This window comes from Hipposideros armiger, unplaced genomic scaffold (assembly GCF_001890085.2).
Source record: "Hipposideros armiger isolate ML-2016 unplaced genomic scaffold, ASM189008v1 scaffold_581, whole genome shotgun sequence".
NCBI lineage: Eukaryota > Metazoa > Chordata > Mammalia > Chiroptera > Hipposideridae > Hipposideros > Hipposideros armiger.
Genome location: NW_017731931.1, coordinates 385136 through 409405, shown reverse-complemented (window position 1 = coordinate 409405; position 24270 = coordinate 385136). Strand labels below are relative to the sequence as shown.

The 24270-nt window shown below is 50.6% G+C and overlaps 1 protein-coding gene across 2 annotated transcripts in view; it reads right to left on the bottom strand.

The window, feature by feature from the left end:
- Nucleotides 1-17087, bottom strand: part of SLC6A17 (solute carrier family 6 member 17) — a 45267-nt gene extending 28180 nt beyond the window's left edge. Inside the window, exons 1-2 of one of the 2 annotated variants that reach the window (XM_019624200.1) lie at nucleotides 16671-17087; nucleotides 814-1184 (exon numbers count right to left, since the gene is read on the bottom strand). In XM_019624200.1, the coding sequence (XP_019479745.1) occupies nucleotides 814-1099 (286 nt within the window). In that variant the 5' untranslated portion in view covers nucleotides 1100-1184; nucleotides 16671-17087. Of the gene's footprint in view, nucleotides 1-813; nucleotides 1185-16255; nucleotides 16351-16670 lie in introns of those variants that run through there. The other variant, XM_019624201.1, reaches the window with a different exon arrangement.
- Nucleotides 17088-24270: the final 7183 nt, after the last annotated feature.

Below are 24270 nucleotides of genomic sequence, written 5' to 3'. Positions count from 1 at the left end.
TCTTAGGCGACCCCTGTGAAAGGGTCGTTCGATCCCCAAGGGGGTCGCAACCCACAGGTTGAGAACTGCTGCTCTAGAGGGATTCAAACTCAGCAGGCAGCATAAGGGCCCCTCCTACCTGAGAAGCAGTAGGTATGGTGACAACATGCTCAGGCCCCGGGGCCAAGCTGTCCAGGTTTCAATCCTGACTTTATCACTAGCTGTGTGACCTCGAGCAAGTTACCTAACCTCTCCGTGCCTCGCTTTTACCGTCTCCAAAATGAGGGTAATAATAACTCCTTCCTCGAACAGGGTTGTGAGAATTTGTTGTTTGAACCATATGAAATTAGTACTTTGGTTGTTCCAAGATGCTCAAATATCAGCAGTTTCATGAATTTCAGCCTAATATCCAGTAAGTGTTTAGAACAGTGCCTGGCACCTAGTAAGCATTTAAAAATAACAGCCAGAAATTGCTCTTTACAATGTATCAGATACAGCGTTGAGTATTCTACATGTAAAGTTCTTTTCATCCTGCCAACTATCCTGAGAGGCAGGAAGTACTATTATTTCCATTTTACAGATGAGGAACAGAGAGGCATGGAGAGAGGAAGAAACTTGCAGAGAGAGCTGACTGTCTAGGCTGGGACTCGAACCAAGGCCGTCCAGGTTCTTGATAGCTCTTAGCTCTTAGCAATTCCTGACGAGTCTTACTCTGCAATCCTGACCTCCAACCTACAAGGATTCCAATTCTGTCCTGGGAAGGGGTGCTCCTTTTCACCCCTCAGCCCAGCCCATTTGCAGGGCACCCTCAGGGCCGGTGGGCTGGCCTCTTACCACCTCCGTTTTTCTGGCACAGGTAGGGGAACCTCCAGATGTTGCCGAGGCCCACGGAGAAGCCGATCTGGGCCAGGATATACTGCAGCTTGCTGTTCCAGGCTGGCCGGTCCTCTGCGTCCAGCTCCTCCTCCGCTGCCCCCTGCTTTCCTCCTGCCCCACCGGCCACATTCAGGACACTCTGCTTGTAGTCCACAGGCTCCTCGAGGGCCAGGAGGTCAGCCACCGACTCCGTGACATGCTCGCTGCTGTGCTCGCGCTGGGTCACCTTGCTGTTCTTTGGCATTGGTGCCACTGGGGCCACACGGCCCTGCTCCCAGCACACAGAGAAGGTGGGACTCGGCTGTCCTCAGCTCCTTCTCATCCGGGACCTGTGAAGCCAGGTGAGCAGGAGAAGATTAGCTGCCTACACCAGCGAAGTGGGAAGCTCAGGTGGACACAACCAAATCAACTCCCCATCACACACTCGGAACCGGTCAGTAGCCTGGAATATTGAGCTGAACTGCCTCCCCAACAGGGGTGCCCACTGAGGAACCCAAAGTCTGCAAACTCAGTTTCCCCAGGCCTTACCTGATTACCTGAGCATCATTAGAAGGGCAAACCTAAAGGGGCAGAAGAGGTCACACCAGACATCAAACCCAAATCAAGGGTCGTCCATGGCAACATTGCTCCCTTTCCTAACTGCAGATCCAAGAGTGTTCGAGACTCTGTGGAGGTCTCACAGCCTTTCCCTCCCAGGGTCGTGCAGGTGGTGCCAGGTCCAAGCCCTCGTGTGTTCTATTAAGCCCAAACCACCTGGCGGGACCTAGGGAAGCCAGCATCTGCCTTCTCTAGGGTCTTTCTATTCAAAATGTAATTCATGGGCCAGTGGCATCACAGGGCCTGGTGAGAAATGCAGAATCTCAGGTCCCTTCCAGACCTACTGAATCTTTCTTTGTATTTTTATATGATCCCCAGATGACTCAAACAGATATTAACATTTGAGGGGGGAAAAAGGCAGTCGCTCTCACCATGGGGCCCCTGGACACCAGCCTCTTTGGCCCCTTCATTCCCCAGGCAGGAGTGCTGACCAGGCTCCATTAAGGATTTTGGCACCAGAGCCCTAAAGGTGCTCACTTGGTGCCAACAAATCCTGGGTCATCACTCACCACTGACATTATCTGAGAGCCACTGCAGCCAAGAACCAGTTCTCCATCCTTCAGCGACAGTTTTACAGCTGATTATGTCTCCACAACATGGGCGGGGGAGGCAACACCCTTCCCCTGGCTCCCGCTATTCCTCATCCATCTTTCATGCCTCCCCATAAAGAAATAAAGCACCAAGGAAGTGAGTCCTTTGAAGGATCCCAGCATTCTGCTATATTTCAAAGCATCTCCTCATTAAGAAGAGGTCAGAGGATTTAAAATGAAAACGCATATACACCCAGTCCGGCAGTTGCCCTGCATCTTTCTAGGGATGTAAATTACCTGGCTCTGTAATTACTTAACTAAGGGAGGACCTGCCTCTGGAAGTGACGCTTCGGTCTGTTCTCTCCTTGGATGTGCCACCTGAATGGCACAGGCAAGGTCACTGCACAGCAGAAGCGTGCATGGCTGCCCTCCCTGCTGGGCTTGATCCAGACCTCCTGGCTGACTCCAGCAAAAACCTGACCTTTGAGGGTACCCGGCCAGCCAGATCCTGCTAATGAAGTTGGGAGGCCCGGCAGACAGGGACGGCTGTTCGTGCTGATCCGTGGGGTGAGCCAGCCCTCCTCAGGCCAGGCCTTGGACCATACCAGTGGGTGACACTTCCCTCCCCTCCTCATTCAAGGGGAACAGTAAGTCTTTAGTGACTGTTCCAGCCCAGGAACAGTCAGGGTCTTGGCTCTGGACTGACTGGGCCGAGCCAGCCTGCCTAGAAGACTTCAGAATTCCCTAGAAGAAACACAGCTCTCTGTTGGAACTTCACAGTGCATCAGCTGAACATTCTGCCCTGAAGGTGCCCCAAGGTGGAACTGTGTGTCTGAGGACCCTGCAGTGCTCGGCCTCCCCTGGGGTTGCTGCCTTGCCCATGCTAGACAAGCAAATGGTGCCCCTAGTGGTTGTGTTCTTGCCTGGGCTGCCAGGATGGGCACCCCCGCCACCCCAGTCAGCAGGTCCCTGTCCCCAGGACACTCAAATGGAGAAAACCAAAGGCACATGTGATGGCTGCTTGTCTAGCTAGCCCATCTCCCCTACAGCATACATCGAGAATTTTTATTAGAACTAGAGCCAGGAAAAAGGGTCGGCCGGTCCTGCTGAAGACTGCAGTCAGCAGGGTGCCTCAACTCAGAGCCTTTCTCTAGGTCCTCTGCCTGCAGCCGGGTTTGATCGGAACAATCTGCAATGCATTAGGTATGATTTACTGCTCATCCTGCCACAAATGGAACAAACCAAGGGGGATTCCGCAAGTCGGCAGAATGTATCTTGATGCTAACCCATTGGAGAACACGGTTCCCCATAAATAGCCTAGTGCGCAGCAGCTCTCTGTTCACCAACATGAGAAAGGTCTGGGGGCAGGGGAGAGCATCATTTTAAACTAGGAGGACTCAAGGACAAAATTAGCACATTCTGGTAAAGCCAGAGGATACCACAACAGCATCACTGAAACCACAGGCATCAGCTCAATATGAGCTTCTTCCTTCTTCCCAAGATGTCACTGCAGTGCATGAACATCCTGCACTGCAGGATGGGGCCCAGGTCCTCCTGTGCCATCAGCTTTGCAGGACACAAAGTGCTGGTGCAGACTTGCAAGCTGAGGCACGGGGTGTGGCTGCAGTTGTGACTGGAACTTTCCATGCCCAGTGAATATGCTCAGGTGACAACTCCTGAATCCGTCACAGAATATTTAAGCCTGAGGGACCCTAGCAACAGTCTCATTTTATATATGAAGAAACTGAGGCCAGGAGAGAGGCAGTGAATTGCCCAAAGCCACTGGGCCAGACTCTGCAGGGAGTGGGCACAGGAAGAAGACAGTTGGTGTTGGTGAAGAGCAGGGGCTTTGAAGTCAGACAGACCTGGTTTCGAAAGCTCTCGTTTCATTCATTCATTCATTCACTCAGTCACTCACTTAACATACATTTCCCAAATGCCTCTGCTCGAATGTCCCCTCCTCAGGAATACTGTTCCGAACCATAAAATAGCAGCCCTCCAGCTTGCAATCCCCACACCCTGCCCCATGTTATTTCTCTTTATAGCATGAATCACCACTGGCCCTTATATATCTCTATGCCTTTCTTTAGTACGTGGCCTTTCCACAAGAAATATAAACTCCACAAGGGGAAACACTTGGCTTATTTTGTTTGCTGCTGTATCCCTCGCGCCAAGAACAGAGAGAAGACAGTTCATGGCTCACATCACACAGCTGTCAGCTGTCAGCACCCAGGTCTCCTCATTCCTGTGCTCGCTCCATGTTTTTAAAGGGGAGGTGGCAGCAGTGACTTGGAACAGCCCTCCCTCCCTGCACCTCCCTCCCCAGTTCCCTGAAGCCTGGAGTTTCTGTGCTGGTGAAAGGTCAGCTTTCAGACCAGGACCTGGAGATCCAATGTGTATCCAGCCAACAATCCCAAAGCATTGCCTGGGACAAGCACTAGGATCAGAGAAGCACCCAGGAGGAGCCAGCCATGATCCAGGCATCAGGTGACAGCAAGCTGCTGGTCCTGACCCACCACCAACCGTGCAAAGTGGAACCATTGCCCTAACCTCTCTGAGCCTCATTTTCCCTGTGTGTAAAATGGGTTGGTCTGAATGATCTTGGAGGCCCCTTTCAGCTCTGCATATATCCAGGAAGTGCCCTCCCCCACCATTCCCACCCTACCTCACCCCACCCAGAACGTGGATGTGAGCAAGGCATGACGTGCCCCAGGCACTAGACATTGTAGGTTCTTCAGCCTGTCTGTCACACCACCCTTGTGAGAGCTCACTGGAGCATTGTGGGGATGCTTTGACAGTAGCCCAGCTGTACTCGAATTACCCGCTGGTAGTTGCTGGGTGGGTTGTAGAGCTGCTTTCCCGAGCAGCTCTTGAGATAATCAAGTTCCTTGGAATGCCTCAATTACTTAAAGCACAATGCAGAGGGGCTGGAGTGCCGAGAAAGCCTCCCTGACATCTGTCACTTTGCAACTGGTGCAGCTCATAGCTCAGAATAGCACACGTGAGAGGAGCAGGGCTGAGTCAGTGAACTATGCATCTTCTTAAAAAGAGGAAAAAAATAGACCGACTAGGAAGCAGACAAGTAAAAATATCTCCTGCCTGAAGGCTGAGGGCGCCACCACAACTTCTCACGCACAGCAGTCAGCCAGTGCCTCAAGGGCGTGGGGGTTGGCTGCGCACTCAAGATCAGGCCCAGCCAGAGCCCCGCCAGCCCACAGCAGCCACAGGCCCTGGTGGAAAGCTAACGGCGGCCCTCTGAGCATCTGCCTCCTGGGGTTGGGGTGTCTCTCACTCAGGAAGGTTGTACCAGGTAACTCAAGGGAATCACTTTTTAACAAGTCAGACTCCTAGGGGAGCTGAATGAGAAGCCCCCATCTTCGGGAAAGCCGCCATCTTTGGGGAAGCACCAAGGTGACTACAGACCCCACCGTGCCCTGCTTCTACGAGCCCCGTGGGGGGGGGTGCCTCATTTTGCTTGCTGCCCTAAGGTCTTGTGGCTCTGGATAGAGTGCTGCACATTGTTTTTTGTTTTTGTTTTTTTCTTTTTTTTTTTTAAGATTTAAAAAATTTTTTATTGTGGAATTGGGGGAGGGGAACAGTGTTGGGGAATCGGGGAAGAGAAACAGACAAGTTGCTGTCCTTTTGTTCCTCAGTCTAGTTGCGGAGGACGTCGCTTCACTGGCCCATGTTGGTATTATCATTGTGCTTTTCCTGGGTGAGGCAGTCACTTGCTGGCCATTGGACGGCCACTCATGACGGCTCACGGCAGCAGGGGCTGCAGCCTACGCCATCGCCATCAACTCATGGCAGCCCAGCTCCAGGTTGAGCTGTTGTTCTCCATCTTAGCTGTAGAGGGCAGTGTCACTGGCCCTCATGTGGGATCAGAACCGGGGCCCTGCTGCTCAGAGCTGGTGTCCCAAGCCAACTCCTAACCAACGCGCCACTCGGCCAGCCCTACCTAGCGTGCTGCACATTCTTAAATGCGAACTTCTACATCAGGGAAGCTGTGAAGAGCCCCCAGCAACCCAAGCTATGCAGCCAAGGTCCAATTCTAGATTAACCTGTGGTGAGAAGGAAGCAAGGTTGGGGTCCTTTTCTCTCTGAGAACTTGACAGCTTCCTGATTCCATGTGACAAGCAGCTGTGGCCCAAACAGTTCTCCTAATTATCTCGGAGCCTCTGGGCTTCCACTGAGCCCAAAACAGGTCAAACTGTTATCAGAGACACAAATTATCTTCTAAATTATTTTTAATTGTTTTATTGAAACCTCTGGCAGTCACCTGGGGCAAACTGCTCCTGACAGGCCTGGCCTTGATTTGGTGGCTGATCTCCTTGGGTTTTCTCACCCAGGAGCTCAGCACCTTTCTTGACCTCTCCCTCCTTCCTCGATCATCCAAAAGTCATCAAGTGCTATCAGTGTGTTCAGGCCTGTCCTCTTTCTCACCCCTCGTGCTCTAGTTCAGACCTTCTCTATGTTAGATGCCTACAGCAGCAGGCTCCCAACTCACTGTTTCTTCTAGGCCTTCGGAGGCAGCTTCTTGAAATACCACATTGCCCCACTCACACTTGCTGTGACATTTGCATCTCCTCCGCTGGACCTCCCTCCCTTTCCCAGCCTAGGCTTCCACTTCTTCCCCCACCCACCTACCACACCCTCTGCATGAATCCCTCCCCATCCTCTGCTACCAAAGTTTCCAGTCTTCGAAGGTACAGCTCAAGGTCCACTGTCTCATCTCCATGATACCTTCCACGATTGTGTCGTTAAGTGATAATTAACACCCCTCTCTTTCCCCTTCTCAGCCCACTCCTTGTAATGTATACTATTTCACACTTCTACCATATGGCTATCTAGTATAGGTAGCTGCTTACATGTATGATTCCTTTTCTAAGTGCCAGTGCCTGGCACACACAGGACAACACGTGGTACTTACAGATGTTTCACCCCCTTCCCACCCCCCCCAAAAACAACCTGCTTCTTATGTTGAAGTCCTAACCATGGCCTTCACCTTTGAAACAAAGAGGCAGGCCTGAAAAGCTATTCGATCTAACTAGAGAGACATTTAAATCTACTAGAAGCCTGCATGCCCAGCTGGGGGACTCTAATGGAGTGCAGCCCTGCAGTACATATGGCAAAGACCCCAGGACTTAGAAGCCAGCTTTGTGTTCCTCATTCATCTGTGAAATAGGGAACAGTGCTTACCTACCAACTGCATCTGGGTACCACATGGACAGAAGGAGAAAGAACGAAAAGCTTATTGAGAAGCCAAATAAACAGAACGGTCATCTCTGACTCCATGTCACAGATTGGCCGGGTTTCAGTGGTGTTCTCCCACCCATATCTCAGCTGAAACCACCTTTGCCAGTGCTTTAGTATTTATTACATGTGCTCAGTAAATATGGCATGAATCAACTGAATGAATGAATCTATGAACTCATGCATTTTGCGCTTATCCCAATTTTCTAGTGTGATATAATTTTACAGCTTGAAATTTTTTCCCATTTTTCTGCCATGATAGCCTGATCCCAAGGACGTCTGATGCCCAAGGATGCCCCAAGCAGCAGTTAAAACTAAGGTATTGCTCAGCCATTGTTCATTGACTTTTCACCTCTTACAAGGAGCCACTACTTGTGCCTCACTTTCTCCAGTTTGTAGACAGGATCCATCCAAGAAATAAACACCGAATGGGCACAGCCTTAGCACAGAGCGTTCCCGGGGGCTGGTGGGACCTTTCCAAACAACTCAGGCAAAGAAGCCAGTAGGATCTTCCGCCGCCTGTCTCACCTTCCTGTTGCATTTTCCAAGCATGTCCTCTGCAGTTGGTATTTTGTTTTCTTAGTCAAGGAAGAAGGCAAGCAAGAAAAGGGGCAGATGGTCCAGAGAGAGAGGAACTGGCACTGAGAAATGTGGGCGGGACCAGGGCAAACCATTTTACCATTTCATGGGGGGGGGGTGCATGGGGTGGGGTATGTAGCAAGAGCAGCACCTGGCCACCCCACAGACGCATTAACCTTGCACTAAAATATAGGTGCGGAGGGGACTTCTGAAGGCAGAGTGGGTGTAGTATAATAACAATGACAACATGAGCACACAGGTGATAGCTCTTGAGGGCTGACTCCATCACAGCAGAGCCGCTCTGTGGAGCAGCCATTATCTCCTTTAACCCCACCAATAACTGTATGAGGTTAGTATCACTATTATACCCATTTTACAAATGAAGAAGTAGAGGCTTACAGGGATTAATTACCTATATTTCATTGAACTTAAGGCTTTTTGATAATGGTACTTTCTTGAACTTACCGGAAAGGGTCAACGTAAGGTTTTTCACCCAATGAAGTCACCCCTGCCTCCCGACCAACAGCCGATTTAAGACATCGTAAATTGCACATCACGCTCTGATTTTAAGATGTGACAATATGCAAAAACATGCATCTTGGGATTGATGAAATAAGGCACACAGTCAAAAAGTGGAGGCCCTGGGTCCCCACTAACCATCTGACACTAGGACCTGACTCTCCACCACTACACTGTCACAGGAAGGTCAAGGGTTTTGGATCCAGGGAAACCTGATTTGAGTCCCAGGGCCACTTACTAGCTACGAGTCTGTGAGAAAGTACACAGCCCTTGGTTTCAACTTCTGAACCTGAAAAGATGGGGATGAGCCTCCCACCTCAGGAGGTTGTCATGAGGGTAAAATGAGATAACACAGGGGGCACGCTCTAAACCAGTGAGAACATGGGAGACATGGGTTCAACCAGGAACAGGGGCATGTCCACCCACTACCCCGCAATGTCCCAGAGCTGATGTGGAACAAGCACATGGGACCCGAGGATGTGGGGGGCTGGCAGGGGATGCAGGAGCTTGGTGCGCCCACTGATTGCCCTGTTCCCTCTTGGGCTGAAAGAGGATGGAGCCCAGAGAATCCTGTGAACTAGAGATATGCTGAAATGTTGGATTTTAATAATTCTTTGGGGGGGTATTTAAAAATCTATATTTTGGGGCGGCCGGTTAGCTCAGGTGGTTAGAACATAGGCTCATAACACCAAGGTTGCCAGTTCGATTCCCACGTGGGCCAAGGAGCTGCACCCTCCACAACTAGATTGAAGACAACTACTTGACTTGGAGCTGATGGGTCCTGAAAAAACACACTGTTCTCCAATAAAATTTTTTTTTTAATTCTATATTTTCCCCTCCCTCTCTCCATCCTTTCTCTCCTTTACTTTCGTCAACAAATATTTACTCAACACTAAGTATGGACCAGGCCCTGTTCTCGTATAGCAGTGAACAGAGTAAACAGCATCCTTGCCCTGTAGGACTTATATTCTAGTGCAAAGAAACACATAAAAATCAGACAAATATATAATTAATAGTGTATAAATAGGCATATACTATATCCATAATATAAATAAAGGAATCAAATAAATAAATAAATAATAGAGAGTAGAAGGGGATGAAGTGAGGCAGGGATGTTACAATAAACCGGGGGGTTAGGAAAGCAACTCTGAATAAGACCTGATAGGGTGAGAGAATGAGCCACGTGCGTATGCTGGGAAAGCATTTAGGGCAGAGGGAATGGGAATTGCAAAGGCTCTGAGGCAGGACCAGTATGCATGGTAAGTATAAGGACCAGAAAAAAGGGCCCCATGCCTACAGTATCCTGAGCAAGGGAAGAGTAGAAGGCACTGAGACAGGACTATAGCTGGAACCCCAAGCAGGCAGGACTCGTAGGCCACGGAAAGGGCTTTGGGTTCCCTATTAAGGCTAACAGGAACTTATTGGCAGTTTTCAATCAGGGGAGTGACATGACCCAACTGTTTTAAAAGGGATGACTCTAGTACAAGTGTAGAAACACTTGTAGAGATCATGGTGACCTGGGCCAGACAGTTAAATGAGGTTTAGGTTTTAAACAAGATGGAAACAGAGGACCCCAGGGTGCTGAAGGGCATACGAAGGCCCAGACAGGTAGAAGATCCATGAGACTGTCTCAATTTGGAAAACGAATTAAAAAAAAAATCAGATGTGAAAATAAAAAGTCCAGGAGGAACAAGTAAAGGCCTCACTCCCTTCTTCCCTCATCATGGGAGGCCCATGATGGTGACAGATGGGTCTTCACAGCATCTGCCTAAATCCCCTGGCCTGGATTTTCTTTCTTTTTTTTTTTTTTAAAGATTTTTATTGGGGTATTGGGGGGAGGGGAACAGTGCAGAGGAATTGGGGGAAGGGGAACAGACAAGTTGCTGTCGTTTTGTTCTTCAGTCTAGTTGTGGAGGACGTTGCTTCACTGGCCCAAGTTGGCACCATCATTGCGCTCTTCCCAGGCGAGGCAGATCAGTCGCCGGCTTCTGGACGGCCGCTCACTGCGGCTGCTGGCCACTCACGCTGGCTGCTGGCTACACACGGTAGCCCATGGCAACCCACTGCCACAGGGGCTGCAGCCTACGCCGTCGCCGTCGCCGGCGACTCATGGCAGCCCAGCTCCAGGTTGAGCTGTTGTTCAGCATCTTAGCTGTAGAGGGCAGTGTCACTGGCCCTCATATGTGGGATCCGAACCTGGGCCCTCTGGCATCCCAAGCGAGTTCTTAACCATCGCGCCACTCGGCCGGCCCTGGCCTGGATTTTCTTAATGCCACTCTTTTCTCTTGTCTCAGAGAGAAACAGAGGGAACCAAGGGTGTCCAATTACCTGAGCCACCCACAAGGTCGCTGAAGAGCACTTGAAGGAATAGTAATCAGAAGCCCTTAATTAAAGTCCCAACATGATGTCTCTTTCCTGAGAACCAGAAATACTTGTGTCTCTTTCCTCACCAGCATTCAGTGCAGCTTTGTGGAGAGCTGGGAAGAAAAGCACTCCTGTTACGAACAGGTCGCAGGGAGCAAGCCTTTCTGAAGACCTACTATGCTTACATATATTATTTACACTCACAATAACTTGGGAAAAAATGTAATTATTTTACGAACAAAGAAGCCTGGGCTAAGGGAAGATAACATCAGGTACAAGATGATCCAGCCGTGAAGTGGAAGAATGGGGATTCGAACCATCATCTCCCAAACTCTGCAGCCCATGTTCTTTCCAATATACTAGTGCTTTCCAATCTTTTGCGTGTCATGACACACAGAGAAGAGCATACTGCTATGGCACACTGGGGTAGGTGGAGGGGGCTCCACCATCCTAGGCGACTCCGGGCTACTCCAGGGGATAAAGGCATCACCATTTCTGGGCCACATGCTACCCATCTGTGGCAGTGGTTAGGAAGAGTTCCAAAGTACTATGCTGTGTCGCAAAGCGGTACACCTGAGTCTCATTCGGCAAGTCAACAAGGGGGTGAGTCCATCTACCACCATTTCTCTGTAAGGTCAGAAGCATCCCCACTTGGCCATGCTCTTTCCCAAAGCCAACAATATAAAGCAATTTGGGGAACTGGTCAAGGAGATTCCTTCCATCTGTTCAAAAGGAATCCCCAAATTACCAGCAGGCAGGTTGTCTCAGTGGTGTGCCAGGACCGTGGACAGCGCCCACCACCCACCAGGCCATTCTGGGAGCCAGTGCACGGTTGCCCAGCACCGGAGCTTGGCTCTCCTTCCTTTAGACCCCCAGAGAAGACAAGGCCCATGTCCTCACTGCATACTCGCCTGGCAGCACCTGATGAAGCCACACCACCAGGTGACTGTTCACATCTCTTGAAAGGTAGCTTTATCAAAGAGCATTCCCCACCTGGCGTGGGGATTTCAAACCACAGGAGCCCAGGAGTCTTATAAATAGAGAAAATGCAATCAGCAGGAATTTGGGGTGTGGATCAATGAATTCTATTTGCAACCAAAAGACTAGGTGGCAAATTAGTGGTGCACAGAATCCAGCAGAAATTCTAATTAAACCAGTAATTTGAAATGACGGAGTACAGCGAGAGGCAACTTGTTATCTTCAAATGAGCCATGAGTAGGTTCTAGAAGGCAGACTGGCAGCTCAGTGGGACAAATGCTGCTGATAAGATGACCCCAGGGCCTTGGAGCTGGGGCATTATTTCCTCTGACCCTACCTTTGCCCTTCAGTCTGCAAGAAGTCACAGAGCAAACAGGGCTTTACGTCTCACCCTTAAGTTGGGGACTCAGACTGCCCAAGGCTCACCTGACCCAGATTTATTTCCTAATGAAATGTACCTGGTTCTGAACATGAGAATAATGTAATGCAGTAATCCATCTTGCATCTGAGCTTATGTTTTCACATATGAGTTTTCTGTACACGGTGAAGATCTAATTATATATGTTTTAGGTACCTGGATTTATCCATACACAAACAATGTTTTAATTTTTAAAATTACTCATGACAGGGCTGGGGGGAAATTATCAAAGGACTGTGTCTCCACAAAATGGCTGCCTATGGAGCAAGGGTTTCTGGGAAGACCTCTTTGTATCCTCTGGGGTTGAGGGGAGTACTAATGCTTACATTCCAATTATCCACCCTCACAGGAACTTCCCACCAAGACCAAGGATGGTGTGGAGGTGCCAGGGAGGCTAGGTCAGTCTGGGTCTGTTCTTCCATGATGGTGATTTCTCAGCAAGAATAGAGATGGAGAAGCAAGAGGAAGCAGGTGCCAAGTTTCCCAGAATAGCCAAGGATGTAAGTGCAAGAGCCCCTAAGAGGAGAGTGGCTCTCCAGAATACAAGACCAGGAAGCAAGCAGTGTCCCAAGCATATTATTCAGGAATAATCCTGAAATGTCAGCAGTTTTGCTCTGGGGTCTCACCAGAAACTGCTGGAAAGTCCCTGCCTGGCACACAGTCTCCAGCAGAGAAACCTGACACACCAGAGCTCCCACCAGCGACTGGCAGTCCTGACTGTGCAGATGCAAAAGTCCTCAGGGCAACATCCAGTCTGCTCTGGCTCTTCCCTCACTGCTCCCAGCACCAACCCCTGACTTGGACAAACTTTAAGGGAATGAGGTCAGGGGAGACAGAGGTCAGGAAGAGAAAGACAGACAGGGCAATAAAGCACCGGAATGGACCCTGGGATCTTCTGGATTCCAACCTACCTGGAACCATATACTATATTCCCCAAACTAGAAATGTAGGTTGTTCATTCTCTATCAATGTCCCATTGGTAGAGCCTCATGTCCCCCTTTCTCAGGGCACGAGCTTAAAAAACTGGACCCACAGGGTTAGACAACTTCATTTGAGTAAATGGTTAGGTGGTCAGCAAACATTTATTAAGAACTTATTATAGAGACATATCACATGGTGGCTAAGAGCAGGAAGTTTACAATCTGACGGACCTGAGTTCAAATTCTCAGGTTACCACTCACTACTTGGGTGACCTTGAGCAAATTAGTTAACCTCTCTGAACCTCAAGTCCCACATCTGTGAATTGCAGAGAGCAATATCTGTCTCCTGGGATTATAGTGAAGATTAAAGAGATGGTGTATGAATAAAGCACTTAGCACAGTGCAGAAGCCTCAATAAAAATCTGCATATTATCATTATGTGCCAAGCACGAGTGAGCTGCTGGAATCCAGAACTATACCCGCCCCTCCTACACGCTCACAAAGTAGGCATTTCCCCCCCCCCCCCAGATAACTGTCCCACCTGAGCTCAGGAGAGTGCACTTACACAGGTCTACCCATGGTACCATGCTTTTCACCTTTGGAAGTCTGGGACACCAGTGGAGGGAGGCTAGTGTCAAAGGGCTCTGCAGGGGCTGAGTGATAGTTTTGGCTTTTTTTCCCCCATCCCAGTGCTCCAGATGTGTGGCTGTGAGGACTTCTTGAAGCCCAGCCTGGGAGTGAATGATAACTCAGACCTGGTTCTAGGATAAAAGCCCCAATGCATCTTCCCTTTAAACGATTCTGTTGCTTATCTTAGCCAGCTTTAAAGGGATTAATGATGAATTGTCCTGCTGCAGCAAACCTGAGCAGAAAAGGAGCCTGACGGAAGGGAAGATGCACAGGCAGAAGGGGCCTGCTTCTCAGGAACCCTCTCATCTCTGTCTCTAGCATCCTAGGAATTTGCGAGATCCAATGGAAAGGGCGCTGATTTTCAGGGTGCATGTGCCACACACACACACACATGCACACATTTCCAGGAGCAGGTTGGAGTCCCCTAGGTCAGCACAGCCTTTCTTTCTGTACTGGGGAACCCCTGATGTCCTCCACTCTTGAGGCATACAAATCTTAGTTCAGCACCAAGTCTAGACACATTACAGAGGAGGGAACAGGAGCCCAGGACGTTCAGGGAAGGCAGGGAACACACGCCTTTCATCTCCTGGAAAGGCCAGCCTCGTCTCTCCTGGACAGTTGTCTTGGAGCTTCCAACTCCATTATGGCTAGTACAGGCGGGGAGGACAATGGCAAGATGTGATCAAAGGACAGGGACCCCTGAAGTCCACCCAGCAAGTGCTGCAACTTGGGCCAGGCCACAGTCATGAACAATCCTAAGGCGTCTTGCTCTAGAGCTATCATAGACAGCCGCGGGCGCTCGGCCGACCTAGCTCCAGCACAGCCCTGCCCCACCCCCTACCGCAGCCCTCCCCTTACTCGGGCTTTCCCACTCAGGGTCTCCTGGGGAGAAATGAGGGTTGGAAGCAGGTCAGTTTGAAGCGGAGGTATGGGCCCTTCTCCACCATGTGTGAAGCCCTGCCACTTTCTTTTGTCTCCACACTCCCTCTCACACCAAGGTGCAAGGACTGGGAGAGAAAGAACCATTTCTGGTTAAGGCCCATAAAGAAAGAGGTGGGAACTCACATTTAATGAGCATCTGCTTTGTGTCCACACTAGGCTCAAAATAAGCCTTCGGTAAAGGCACCATAGGCATCCCTGTTTTTCAACTGAGGGAACCAAGGCTTCAGAGGTAAAGTGATTTGCCCAAGGTCACCCCACACTGGCAGAGCACTGGGCCATTCTGATCACAATCACAGAGCCTCCCTGGCAGCCTCTCCTCCAACCCCTCCCCCCAACCTGGCCCTGCTCACCTTCCTGAGGGTTAGAGCTCTAGGACCCTTGCCCAGAAGACAGGCAGCTTGAGCTCTGCTTAGCTCACCCTGAGGACTTGCCCACCTCTGGTCAGTGGCCCCCAAATCACTGGAGCTCCAGCCATTCCCACTCACAAGTCTGGGTACCAACCTTCATTCAACTCACAAGCATCTGACACAACTCTGTGTGTGACTCAAGCCAAACAAACTCACTCCAATCAGAGCCGGTGGGCACGATTTGCCTCCTGCACTGAGTCACCCTCCAGGCTGAACTGTAGGGATTTGCTGAAACTCACCACCTACTTAGCCACAGCTGCTCCGTTCGAGAAAAAGCCAGCAGAGGAGCTGGAGCCTCCAACATCCCCATGGATGGGCCACAGCCAAGGACAATCAGGTGTGACCTCAAAGCCCTTCCTGCCCAGATGGTGGGTCCACCGCATGGACCATGGGATACTGTAAGCACAGCATAAGACACAAGAAGTCCCCACTGTTAACCTCAACACACTGTGACCTTGTTCTCCAGACATCAATCAGTGTGTCCAGCACAGCCTAAAAGGATCTAACTAAAGTTTTGGTTGATGTCTTTTTTTTTGAGCCATTACGGGATCTTCTTAGTTTCTGGAAGTTCCTGTTAACAAGGGCATTGTCCTCAAAAGACTCTTCCAACCCAACCCCACCTGTCTGCCTTTCCAGCTGAATTGCCCCCAAAGGTAACTCTGGTTAGAAATTTCCTAATCCAAAGCTCCCGTTAAAATATTTCTCAAAGAAGGTAAGAAGGCTGGGAACAAAATTCTTTTTAAAAAGACAAACTCCTCTTGACAGCAACTGGGTCCTGTACGGGGAGCGGCCTCAGGGTTTCTGAACACTTGGAGCCCTGACAGGGCTGTTCGGGCTTTAAAAGGAAACACCAGGCTTCCTTGCACGGCGGCTGCGCCCCTGGAGTACTGCCCCTGGAGTCATCGCCTGAGAGCACCGTGTGACCGTGTGCACAGGTATAAACGTGGCAGAGGCCTCTCTCTCTCTCTCTCTCTCTCTCTCTCTCTCTCTCTCTCTCTCTCTCTCTCTCTCGACGGCGCCCCCTCTAGACCTGCACCCCGCGTTCGTCATCCATCTCCGCCATTCCGTTCCCAGATGCGCTTCTCTGGAGGGAGCATGGGCTCCCCGCTAGCTCCAAATTCAGCCAGGACCAGACCCAGGGCTGGGAATTAAATATTCATCTCGGGCGTGAACGCTCTGCTTCTCCTGCCAATGTTACTGTCAAGGTCACAGGCCTGAAGCCGAGCAGCTGGGGCAGGGGTCTCCAGCGGCGCAGGAGCCTACCGGAGGGAACTGCGCCCTGGGCGCGCAGCTCCAGGCAGCGAGACCAGCCGGGCCTCCTCTCTGGTGGTCCTCGGGCGCTTGCCTCTACAGCTCTGCCCCATTACCTCCGGAGTTCTTGGGCCCATCTGAGCCCCGGAAGCTGGAGCCCGGTGTCCAACACGTGAGCACCGCGCTAGGCACCCAGATGCGCCGGAGGAGCCCGCGTTCCCCCCCACCCCACCCCCGTGCTCCGTCGCCAGGCAACGGAGGCTGGAGAGGCGGGAGGGGCCCCAGCTCTCGCAGGGCCAGGCGGATACCTGGGCAGTGCCGCCTCACACCCCGGTTCTTAGGCCTTGCTGGCTGGGGCGGGGCTGGAACAGCTAAAGTTGCGGTGGCAGGCCGGGTAAAGCCAGGCGGGGCGCGACCGGCGACTCACCTGTCCCGAGTGTACCGTCGCGCGGACTGGCCCCTACACTCCCGCTGAACAGCTGCGGTCCCCGGCGGGTCGCGGGCGCACAGCCCCTCCCACTGGCAGCCGGAGTCTGGCGACGACAGGCACCGGCCGAGGCTGGGAGGGGACCCGGAGCCGCGCGCCCGTGCACGCGACTCTGCTCGCTGCTCGCTCCCACCCTCCCCTCCGGTCCCGGCTCAGCGCTCAGCCGCGGTGCGCTCAGCCCTCTGGGGAGCGGCCCGGGGACCCAGGCCCCGCGGCTGAGGGAGCGCGTGGGACTGAGGGAGCCGGAGCCGAGCGCCGCCCTGCCTGCACCCCGGTCCCTCCAGCTCTGCGGAGCGGAACGGAGCTGGGCGGAGCGCAACGCGAACTGTTCCCTCGCTTTCCGAAAGGCCACCCTGGCGGCGGGGCGCCGTGACGCAGGCTTGACTCACGCGCGGGCCCGCGTCAGTGCGAGGCTCTGGGGCTGCGAGCGAGGCTCTGATTGCCGACGCAGGCGGAGGGGGTGGGCGGGAGAGGAAGAGGGGCTGCCCCGGGAGCAGCCTCTTGAATCCCCTGGTCAAGGAACCCAGACCCTGGAGAGGCGTCACCAGGGCTCCTGCCTCAGCGAGGAATGAGGGTCCCAATGGCCAAGGCCCTGGTGAGCCCTGGGCCTCATTTTATCACCTTTTCAGACCCGTCTCTTTTGACCCCCCCTTCACGAATGCGGTCCCACCCAAAGTGGTTGTTCCCCTTGCCCTAGCCACTCGCACCTCCATGCCTCTGTTCCCGCTCTTCTCCCTTCTTGGAATTCCTTTTCCGCTCCACCGTCCTTTCATCCTTCCATCCTGCAAGACCATTTCCTGTGCAGTTCATCTCTTCAGTACATCACTCATCTATTGAGCTCCGACTGTATGCACAGGCTGCAGGGGTTGAGAATATCACAGAGATGATGGTAGGGAACCTCCTGGAGAGGCAGCGCAGGGTTTACCCAGATAGCCACAATACAAGGCAAAAAGGACTGTAGACCCTACAAGACAAGGAAAGTGGGGGGACAGTGAAGGGAGAGGGAAATCCTGACCGGGCTCTGGGCAGACCTTATGGAAGAGGTGAGACAGAATCCTGGCCCCAAGGGGTGAACAGGACTTGAACAGACAGAAGGGATGAAGGGTGACCTTTCTGGAGGGGGCAGCATGACAAAGGCAAAGATATAAGAGAGTAGAGAAGGTGTGCAGGGGGGATGATTACCTGAGCTGGAGCAGGGATAGAGTGACGGGAGGTGATGGTAAGAGAGTAGGAACCTGCTCCAGAGCCTTGGAGGGCTGTTTGGGGAGTCTGGAATGAATTATCTCTGCTGTAGAGGACATTAAAAGGATCTTGGCATTACAGACAGGTGTTTGGGAGGGACGGGTGGTGGAGCCTGTCTCAATAGTCCTACTGAAAGGCAAAAGAACCATTGTCATGAACTCTGAAGTCTCTGAGATTTTACCCTTGCAATCTAACAAGTTAGCCTGCCACAGTTTCATGGATGCTAGCTGCAGACATGAGACTCCTGGACCAGAGATGAAGGACTTTATTTTTCATTGCACAGCAGGCATCATGAGCTTCTCAGTTAAATCAGTTTCCCTTAACCCCCAAGTCCCATAGGAGGAATTTGGGGCTGGGCGTGATACTGCATTTGCTGGGGAACTCCAAGCTTAGGAAATCCCAATGTTTCATCAGGTTATATATATATATATATATATATATATATATATATATATATATATATATATATATATATATATATATATATATATATATATATATTTAAGCTGAGCCATCCTGCCAACCCTGTTGGCAGCTCAGCGACTGCTCAGCTCGGGCCAGGACTCGAACTGCTGTTGCTCAGAGCTCAAACTCTTGAGCAAGCTCTTAACCAATTGAGCCACTCGGCCGGCCCGAAAAGCCAATGTTTTATAATGGGCTGCAAGCCTTTGCCCTGGATGTCATTATACTTATTATCACTATTACACTGGACAGCAAATAAACCTGTCCTCCACTGGAGAGACACTATCTCCATCTTCCAGAGCTGGTTGCTATGCAAACATCCTCAAAAAGATAGCCTCTTCTTTTGGAAGCACAGACATGTATGAGCGAGTCCTTCTCAAGCTTGCAGTTTTGCCTCCATCTTTAACAGGTCCTTCAAGGCCCCTCCTCATCTCAGCTCTTTTCACACTCCTCTCCCCATGGCCTTCCCTGCAGCCCACTATCTACACTGACCTCTCAGCTCCCCTACTCGCCCTCTCCTTCCTGACTCAGCCTTCAGCCCATGTGCCCTCTCTGCCAGGAGGCCTCTAAGCCCACCCCCTCCCTTACTCTTCCCTGGCTCCCTGCACACTCAGCCATAGTTCGCCTTGGACCCTAATTCTTCATGCCTCTCCTGACCATGGAGAAGAATTCAGTCAGCCTCCCAGGTACTCTTCTCCTTTGTAGCCCTTGTCATGATTGTAATTAAGTACTTAATGGTGTGACTGGCTGCTGAACGAAGGTCACCTTGGCTTATGTGTAAGTCCCACAGGGCAGAAACCATGCCCATCTTCAACACACAATGGATGCCCCATAAAGATTTGCTGAAAGAATAGATGAAGTGTGGTTAGAACTATGGGTATAAAGTCCAGGAAAGAGGGCTGGAGACATAGAGACGTGGTGGGATCATGAATACAAAGGGGGTGGTGAAGCAGAGGGAAAGATGGCCCTCCAGGGAAGTGTGCTGAAGATGGTCAAGAGGATAGAAGCTTGGGGGAGGGGCAGTGCTTACTGCTAATGGAGGAGGAGCCGGAAGGGCCAGGAAAGGAGACAGATAGGAAGAGTCAAGAGGTGAGAGGAACATGGACATCACAAAGAAACAGAGAAGTCCAAGAAAGAAAAGGCAGTCCACTGTGTCAAAATCTGCGGCCAGCCTAAAAAGGATGAACCTGGGTGGTGCCCTTGATGACAGCACGCGTGGAGAGGTGGGCATGAAGCCATATGGAAGGCCCTGAGATGGAAATGGGAAGTGAGGTTCTACCACGAAGTCTTCCTGAACCTTGCAGCTCTCAGTGACCGTCTCTCCTCTGAACATCTAGAAAACCGATTCTTCCTTTTACCAAGCCTATAGAAATGTATTTAGATTTTATAGCACAATATTATGAGGTAAGTACCATTAGTCTTCACATCTTACTCATGGGGGAACTAAGGTAGCATGGTTGCTTTCCCCCTTCTCCCCAAGTCTGCTGTCCTGAAAAGAAAGCACTGAAGTAATGCTCCTAGTTTTTATCTCTCTCCAAATGAACCTCAGGACCACTATTCCCAGATGCGTTGAGGAGGGAGGCGTATGAGGAAGTGTTGGCTGTGGCTTACCTCAGGACACAGGGAACTAAGCCAAGTTGCAATTCATCTAGTTGTGTTTGTGTTTCTGAGTATCTTAAACGCACAGCTGCTTTACCTTTGTTCTACATGGCACAATTATTAAGTTTTTCCAGTGTGGATGTCTTTAAACATGGCCCCCAAATTCTTTGACCATGCTCTCTCCAAAAACGGAAGTCTATCTCGCCTCCCTTTGAATCTGTGATTGCTTGAACAAGAGAAGTAATGCTGTGCCTATTTCTGAACATAGGCCATTAAAAAAATGGTAGTTTTCAATCTCTCTTTTGGGGTGTTTGCTCTTAGAACCTAACTACCATTCTGTGAGGAAGCCCAAGCTGCCCAAGGACAGGCCCACATGGAGAGGAAATGAAACCTCCAGCCCCGAGCCCTGGCTGAGCTCCTGACTTATAGCCAGCCCCACTTGGCCCGCCATGAAAGAGAGTCCTCTTGAACGCAGATCCTCCAGCCCAGACAAGCCTCCCCAGCTAACACTGCATGGAGCAGAGACAAACTGCCTAGGGGAGTCCTTCCCAAATGCCTGACCCACAGAAACCAGGAGAGAGAGAACAATAATTGTTGTTTTAAGCCACTAAGCTGAAGGGTGATTTGTTACACTGCAATAAATAACCAGAACGGCTCTGAAATTACTGAATAATTATGGAAGTAGCAGGAAGGTTGGTGACCACATGCTTCGCTCACACCTTTGAAACCGTCCTCACCCCTGACTTAGAAGCAGTAAACAGGCCTCTTCCCACAGCCATCGCAGGAACCCCATCCTCCCGGATGAATTGTGTTAGATCAGCAAAGAGGATGGGCAAACACATCCAATTAAGAGGCAAAATCTAAACACAGCTGACAGTGTAAATGTCTAATCACTATGTTGTTTTTGTACACCTGAAACTAATAATAAAAAAGAAATTGCATTTACCTTATAAAAAATGAATAAAATCCAGCTGACAAGAAAGTACCCACCCACCTCTGTTACTGTATAAGTGTATCTTTAGAAGACATGCCAGGCTGATTGTGGTTCTTTGCGAGATGGTTATCCTGTTGTGGCCTCTGAGGATGAAGCCAGCCCCTGTGGGCATGTGGAATTTTACCTGAAGGAAGAGGCAGATGCCGTGTAAACTGCCCCCCCCCACCCCACCCCCCACCCCCGGGGGGGAATGGAAACTGGAAGGGCTAACATGAGCTCTGAGTGTCTCCAGGGCTGGCCCATATCCATGACACTTCTGATTCCTTACCTCCCTTTCCTGGCCCCTGACTGCCACCCCTAATAAATTGGAGTTTGTTTTTCCATTGAGACCCCACTTGGCTACATCATCTAGCCAATCTGCTGAAATCAGCAGAAGACATGGAACATATATACGGTCCTGAGTTAGGAAATGAGTGAGAAAGGGAGGTCTCAGCTCAGAGGCAGGAATGAGGGAGCCGTGCTGTGCAGTACCACAGCATGTATGTGGCTAAACACTTGGCCCCTGGGGCTCCTGGGTGGCTCAGTTGGTTAGAGCATGTGCTCTTAACAACAAGGTGGCTGGTTCAATTCCCACATGGGATGGGGGGCTGCGCCGCTGCCACCCCCACCCCACCCCCCTTGCAACTAGATTGAAAATGGTGACTGGACTTGGAGCTGAGCTGCGCCCTCCACAACTAAGACTGAAGGGCAACAACTTGACTTGGAGCTGATGGGTCCTGGGAAAAACACACTGTTACCCAATACAAATTTAAAAACAAAAAAACAAAAAAACTTGGCCCCTGCAGTCATGGTGCCAGGGTTCCCAGTCTCACCCCACTAGTACTAGCTTGGAACCTCTCAGGGCCAGAGTGTCACACGCCTGTGAAATGGGGTTAACAATACAAACGGGGTTAACTCATAGAGTGTTGAGCATTAAATGAGATTTTTTCAAGTATAACAGATTTTGTATTTTTTAACATTTCCAAGTATAACAATATGAGAAGATTTTTGCATTTATAACAGCCAATCTGGGACATAGTGAGGACCTAATACAGGTAAAGTGTTGCTGCTATGATGATGATGGTGATGGTGACATAGTGAGGAGCTGGGCCAGGAGCTTGGAAGGAGGGGCAGTGCTTCAGGCTAAAGCTCTTTGTCTTGGGGTCCTGTGTAGAAGGAACGGAAGTTTGAGCCCAAGGAGGAAGCTCTGCCTTGCAAACCATGCTGTCCAGAAAGTCACCTGTCCAGACTTGAGCCATATGTTAAGAAGAAAGCAGTGAGAACCTGAATGAACAGGGAAGGGACTTCCCTGGGCAGAGGCAGGACACAGCAGGCAGCTGCCCCTTTAACCCAGCTCATTGGTGCCAACCTTGGGGGATGGCAGCCCTTCCTACAGCTCTGAGCCTCCTGCTCCTGTCTACATGCAGCAGTCAGGTTTGCAAATCCAAGTAGATCATATTTGGGGAAAACTAGTCTGTGTCATGGACTGCACTAAGCCCAGTCAGCTTATGGCTGAATTCAGAGGCAGGGTTTATAAATCAGCCAAGGACAACTTGGAAGGTGTTAAAGAGCTAAACAACGTTCCTCTGTATAGGCCAGAGCCTAACATAAAGCCCCACAGCAGCCCCAGGTGTGAGAAGACAACAATGACCTTCATCCAGATATAAGAGAAGGCAAATGAAAACGGGGCTTTGTTAGCACCTGGGGTTGGTGTTCAGTTCAGTTTTTGCTCTGAGTATTATGTTGCTTAGAGCAAGGAATAGGATTCTCTCTCTCTCTCTCTCTCTCTCTCTCTCTCTCTCTCTCTCTCTCTCTGTCTGTCTCACGCTCTTTTTCTCAATATATATTTAAAGATTCAAGTAAGAAATAGCACAGTTGAGTTCATTACCTTTTACATTTCTGTTTTTTTTTCCTCAAAATCCATCATTCTCAGTTTCATCAGGGTTTATACGAAAAATCACTGGAGTTTTAGTTTTCTTTAAGCTATGAAAATGAAGCAACAAGGTGAAATGGCTGCTAAAACAGCTAACATAAGTGTGAGCTGCACTTATGGAATTATAATTTTCAGGTGAAGGGATGGATACAACAAGTTCATCTAGCTTCCTATCTGGAGCTAGAGGACCACTGTAATGAAATAGGGAGCAAGCGGGGACAAGCTCATGAAGGAATTCACAATGTCCCCAAAACTCACAGGCCTGAATCCAGTTGGGCCATTTAGAAGCTGTGGGCTTAGGGGACAAGCGGGAGATAAAGCCAGAACGCGAGTTGGATTCTCTAAAGTGGAAGTCTAACATGTCAGAATAGAAAGCCTGTACTTATGTTGGAAGGTAATAGGGAGCCATTGAAAGTTATAGAGCATGATTATGGGGATCATTATGGGGATGACCTCCTATGTAGGCTTAAATGAGAGGTAGCAATCCAGAACCCTTCAGAAGCATCTCTATTTCCTGAGAGGAGACCCCAATTTCTATTCCCAGGTTTCACGTCACAGCAGCTTTAAGAGAGTCCTGACCTTAACTCCCTCGCCAGTAAAATAGATGCATCACTTTAGGGTCTGACAGAACCCAGCAGTGAACACGGTTGGGGGAGGTAGGGGAGAATTGAGGAGGAATGTGAGGAGAGAGGAAGCAAGGGGTCAGAGACCCTGGACAACCAGAGAGAGGCCTCCAAATTCTTTCCTGCACTGGCCACCTCACCTTCCCGCTCTGTGACTCAGGCAACCTCTGAACTGCTTGGCTCCTCAGCTCCCCCCAGCAACAGGAGGCTGTCAACTGAGGTATCAGACAGGCGGAATGGACTGCTCTTCACAGGAACAAGAAGCGCCACACAAATGCAGACCAGACCCAGTCTTCTGCTCATTGGGACTTGGTGATCTAGAAAGATGCCCCATTGGGCGGCCGAGTGACTCAGTTGGTTGGAGCGCGAGCTCTGAGCAACAGGTTGCCGGTTCGATTCCCACATGGGCCAGTGAGCTGCGCCCTCCGCCGCAACTAGATTGAAGACAATGACTTGAGCTGAGCTGCCGCTAAGCTGCCAATGGGTGGCCAGATGGCTCAGTTGGTTAGGGATCATGCTTTTAACAACAAGGTTGCTGCTGGTTTGACTCCCGCATGGGATGGTGGGCTGTGCTCCCAGCAACTAGATTGAAAATGGCGACTGGACTTGGAGCTGAGCTGCACCCTCCACAACTAAGATTGAAGGACAACAACTTGACTTGGAGCTGATGGGTCCTGAGAAAAACACACTGTTTCCCAATAAAGTTAA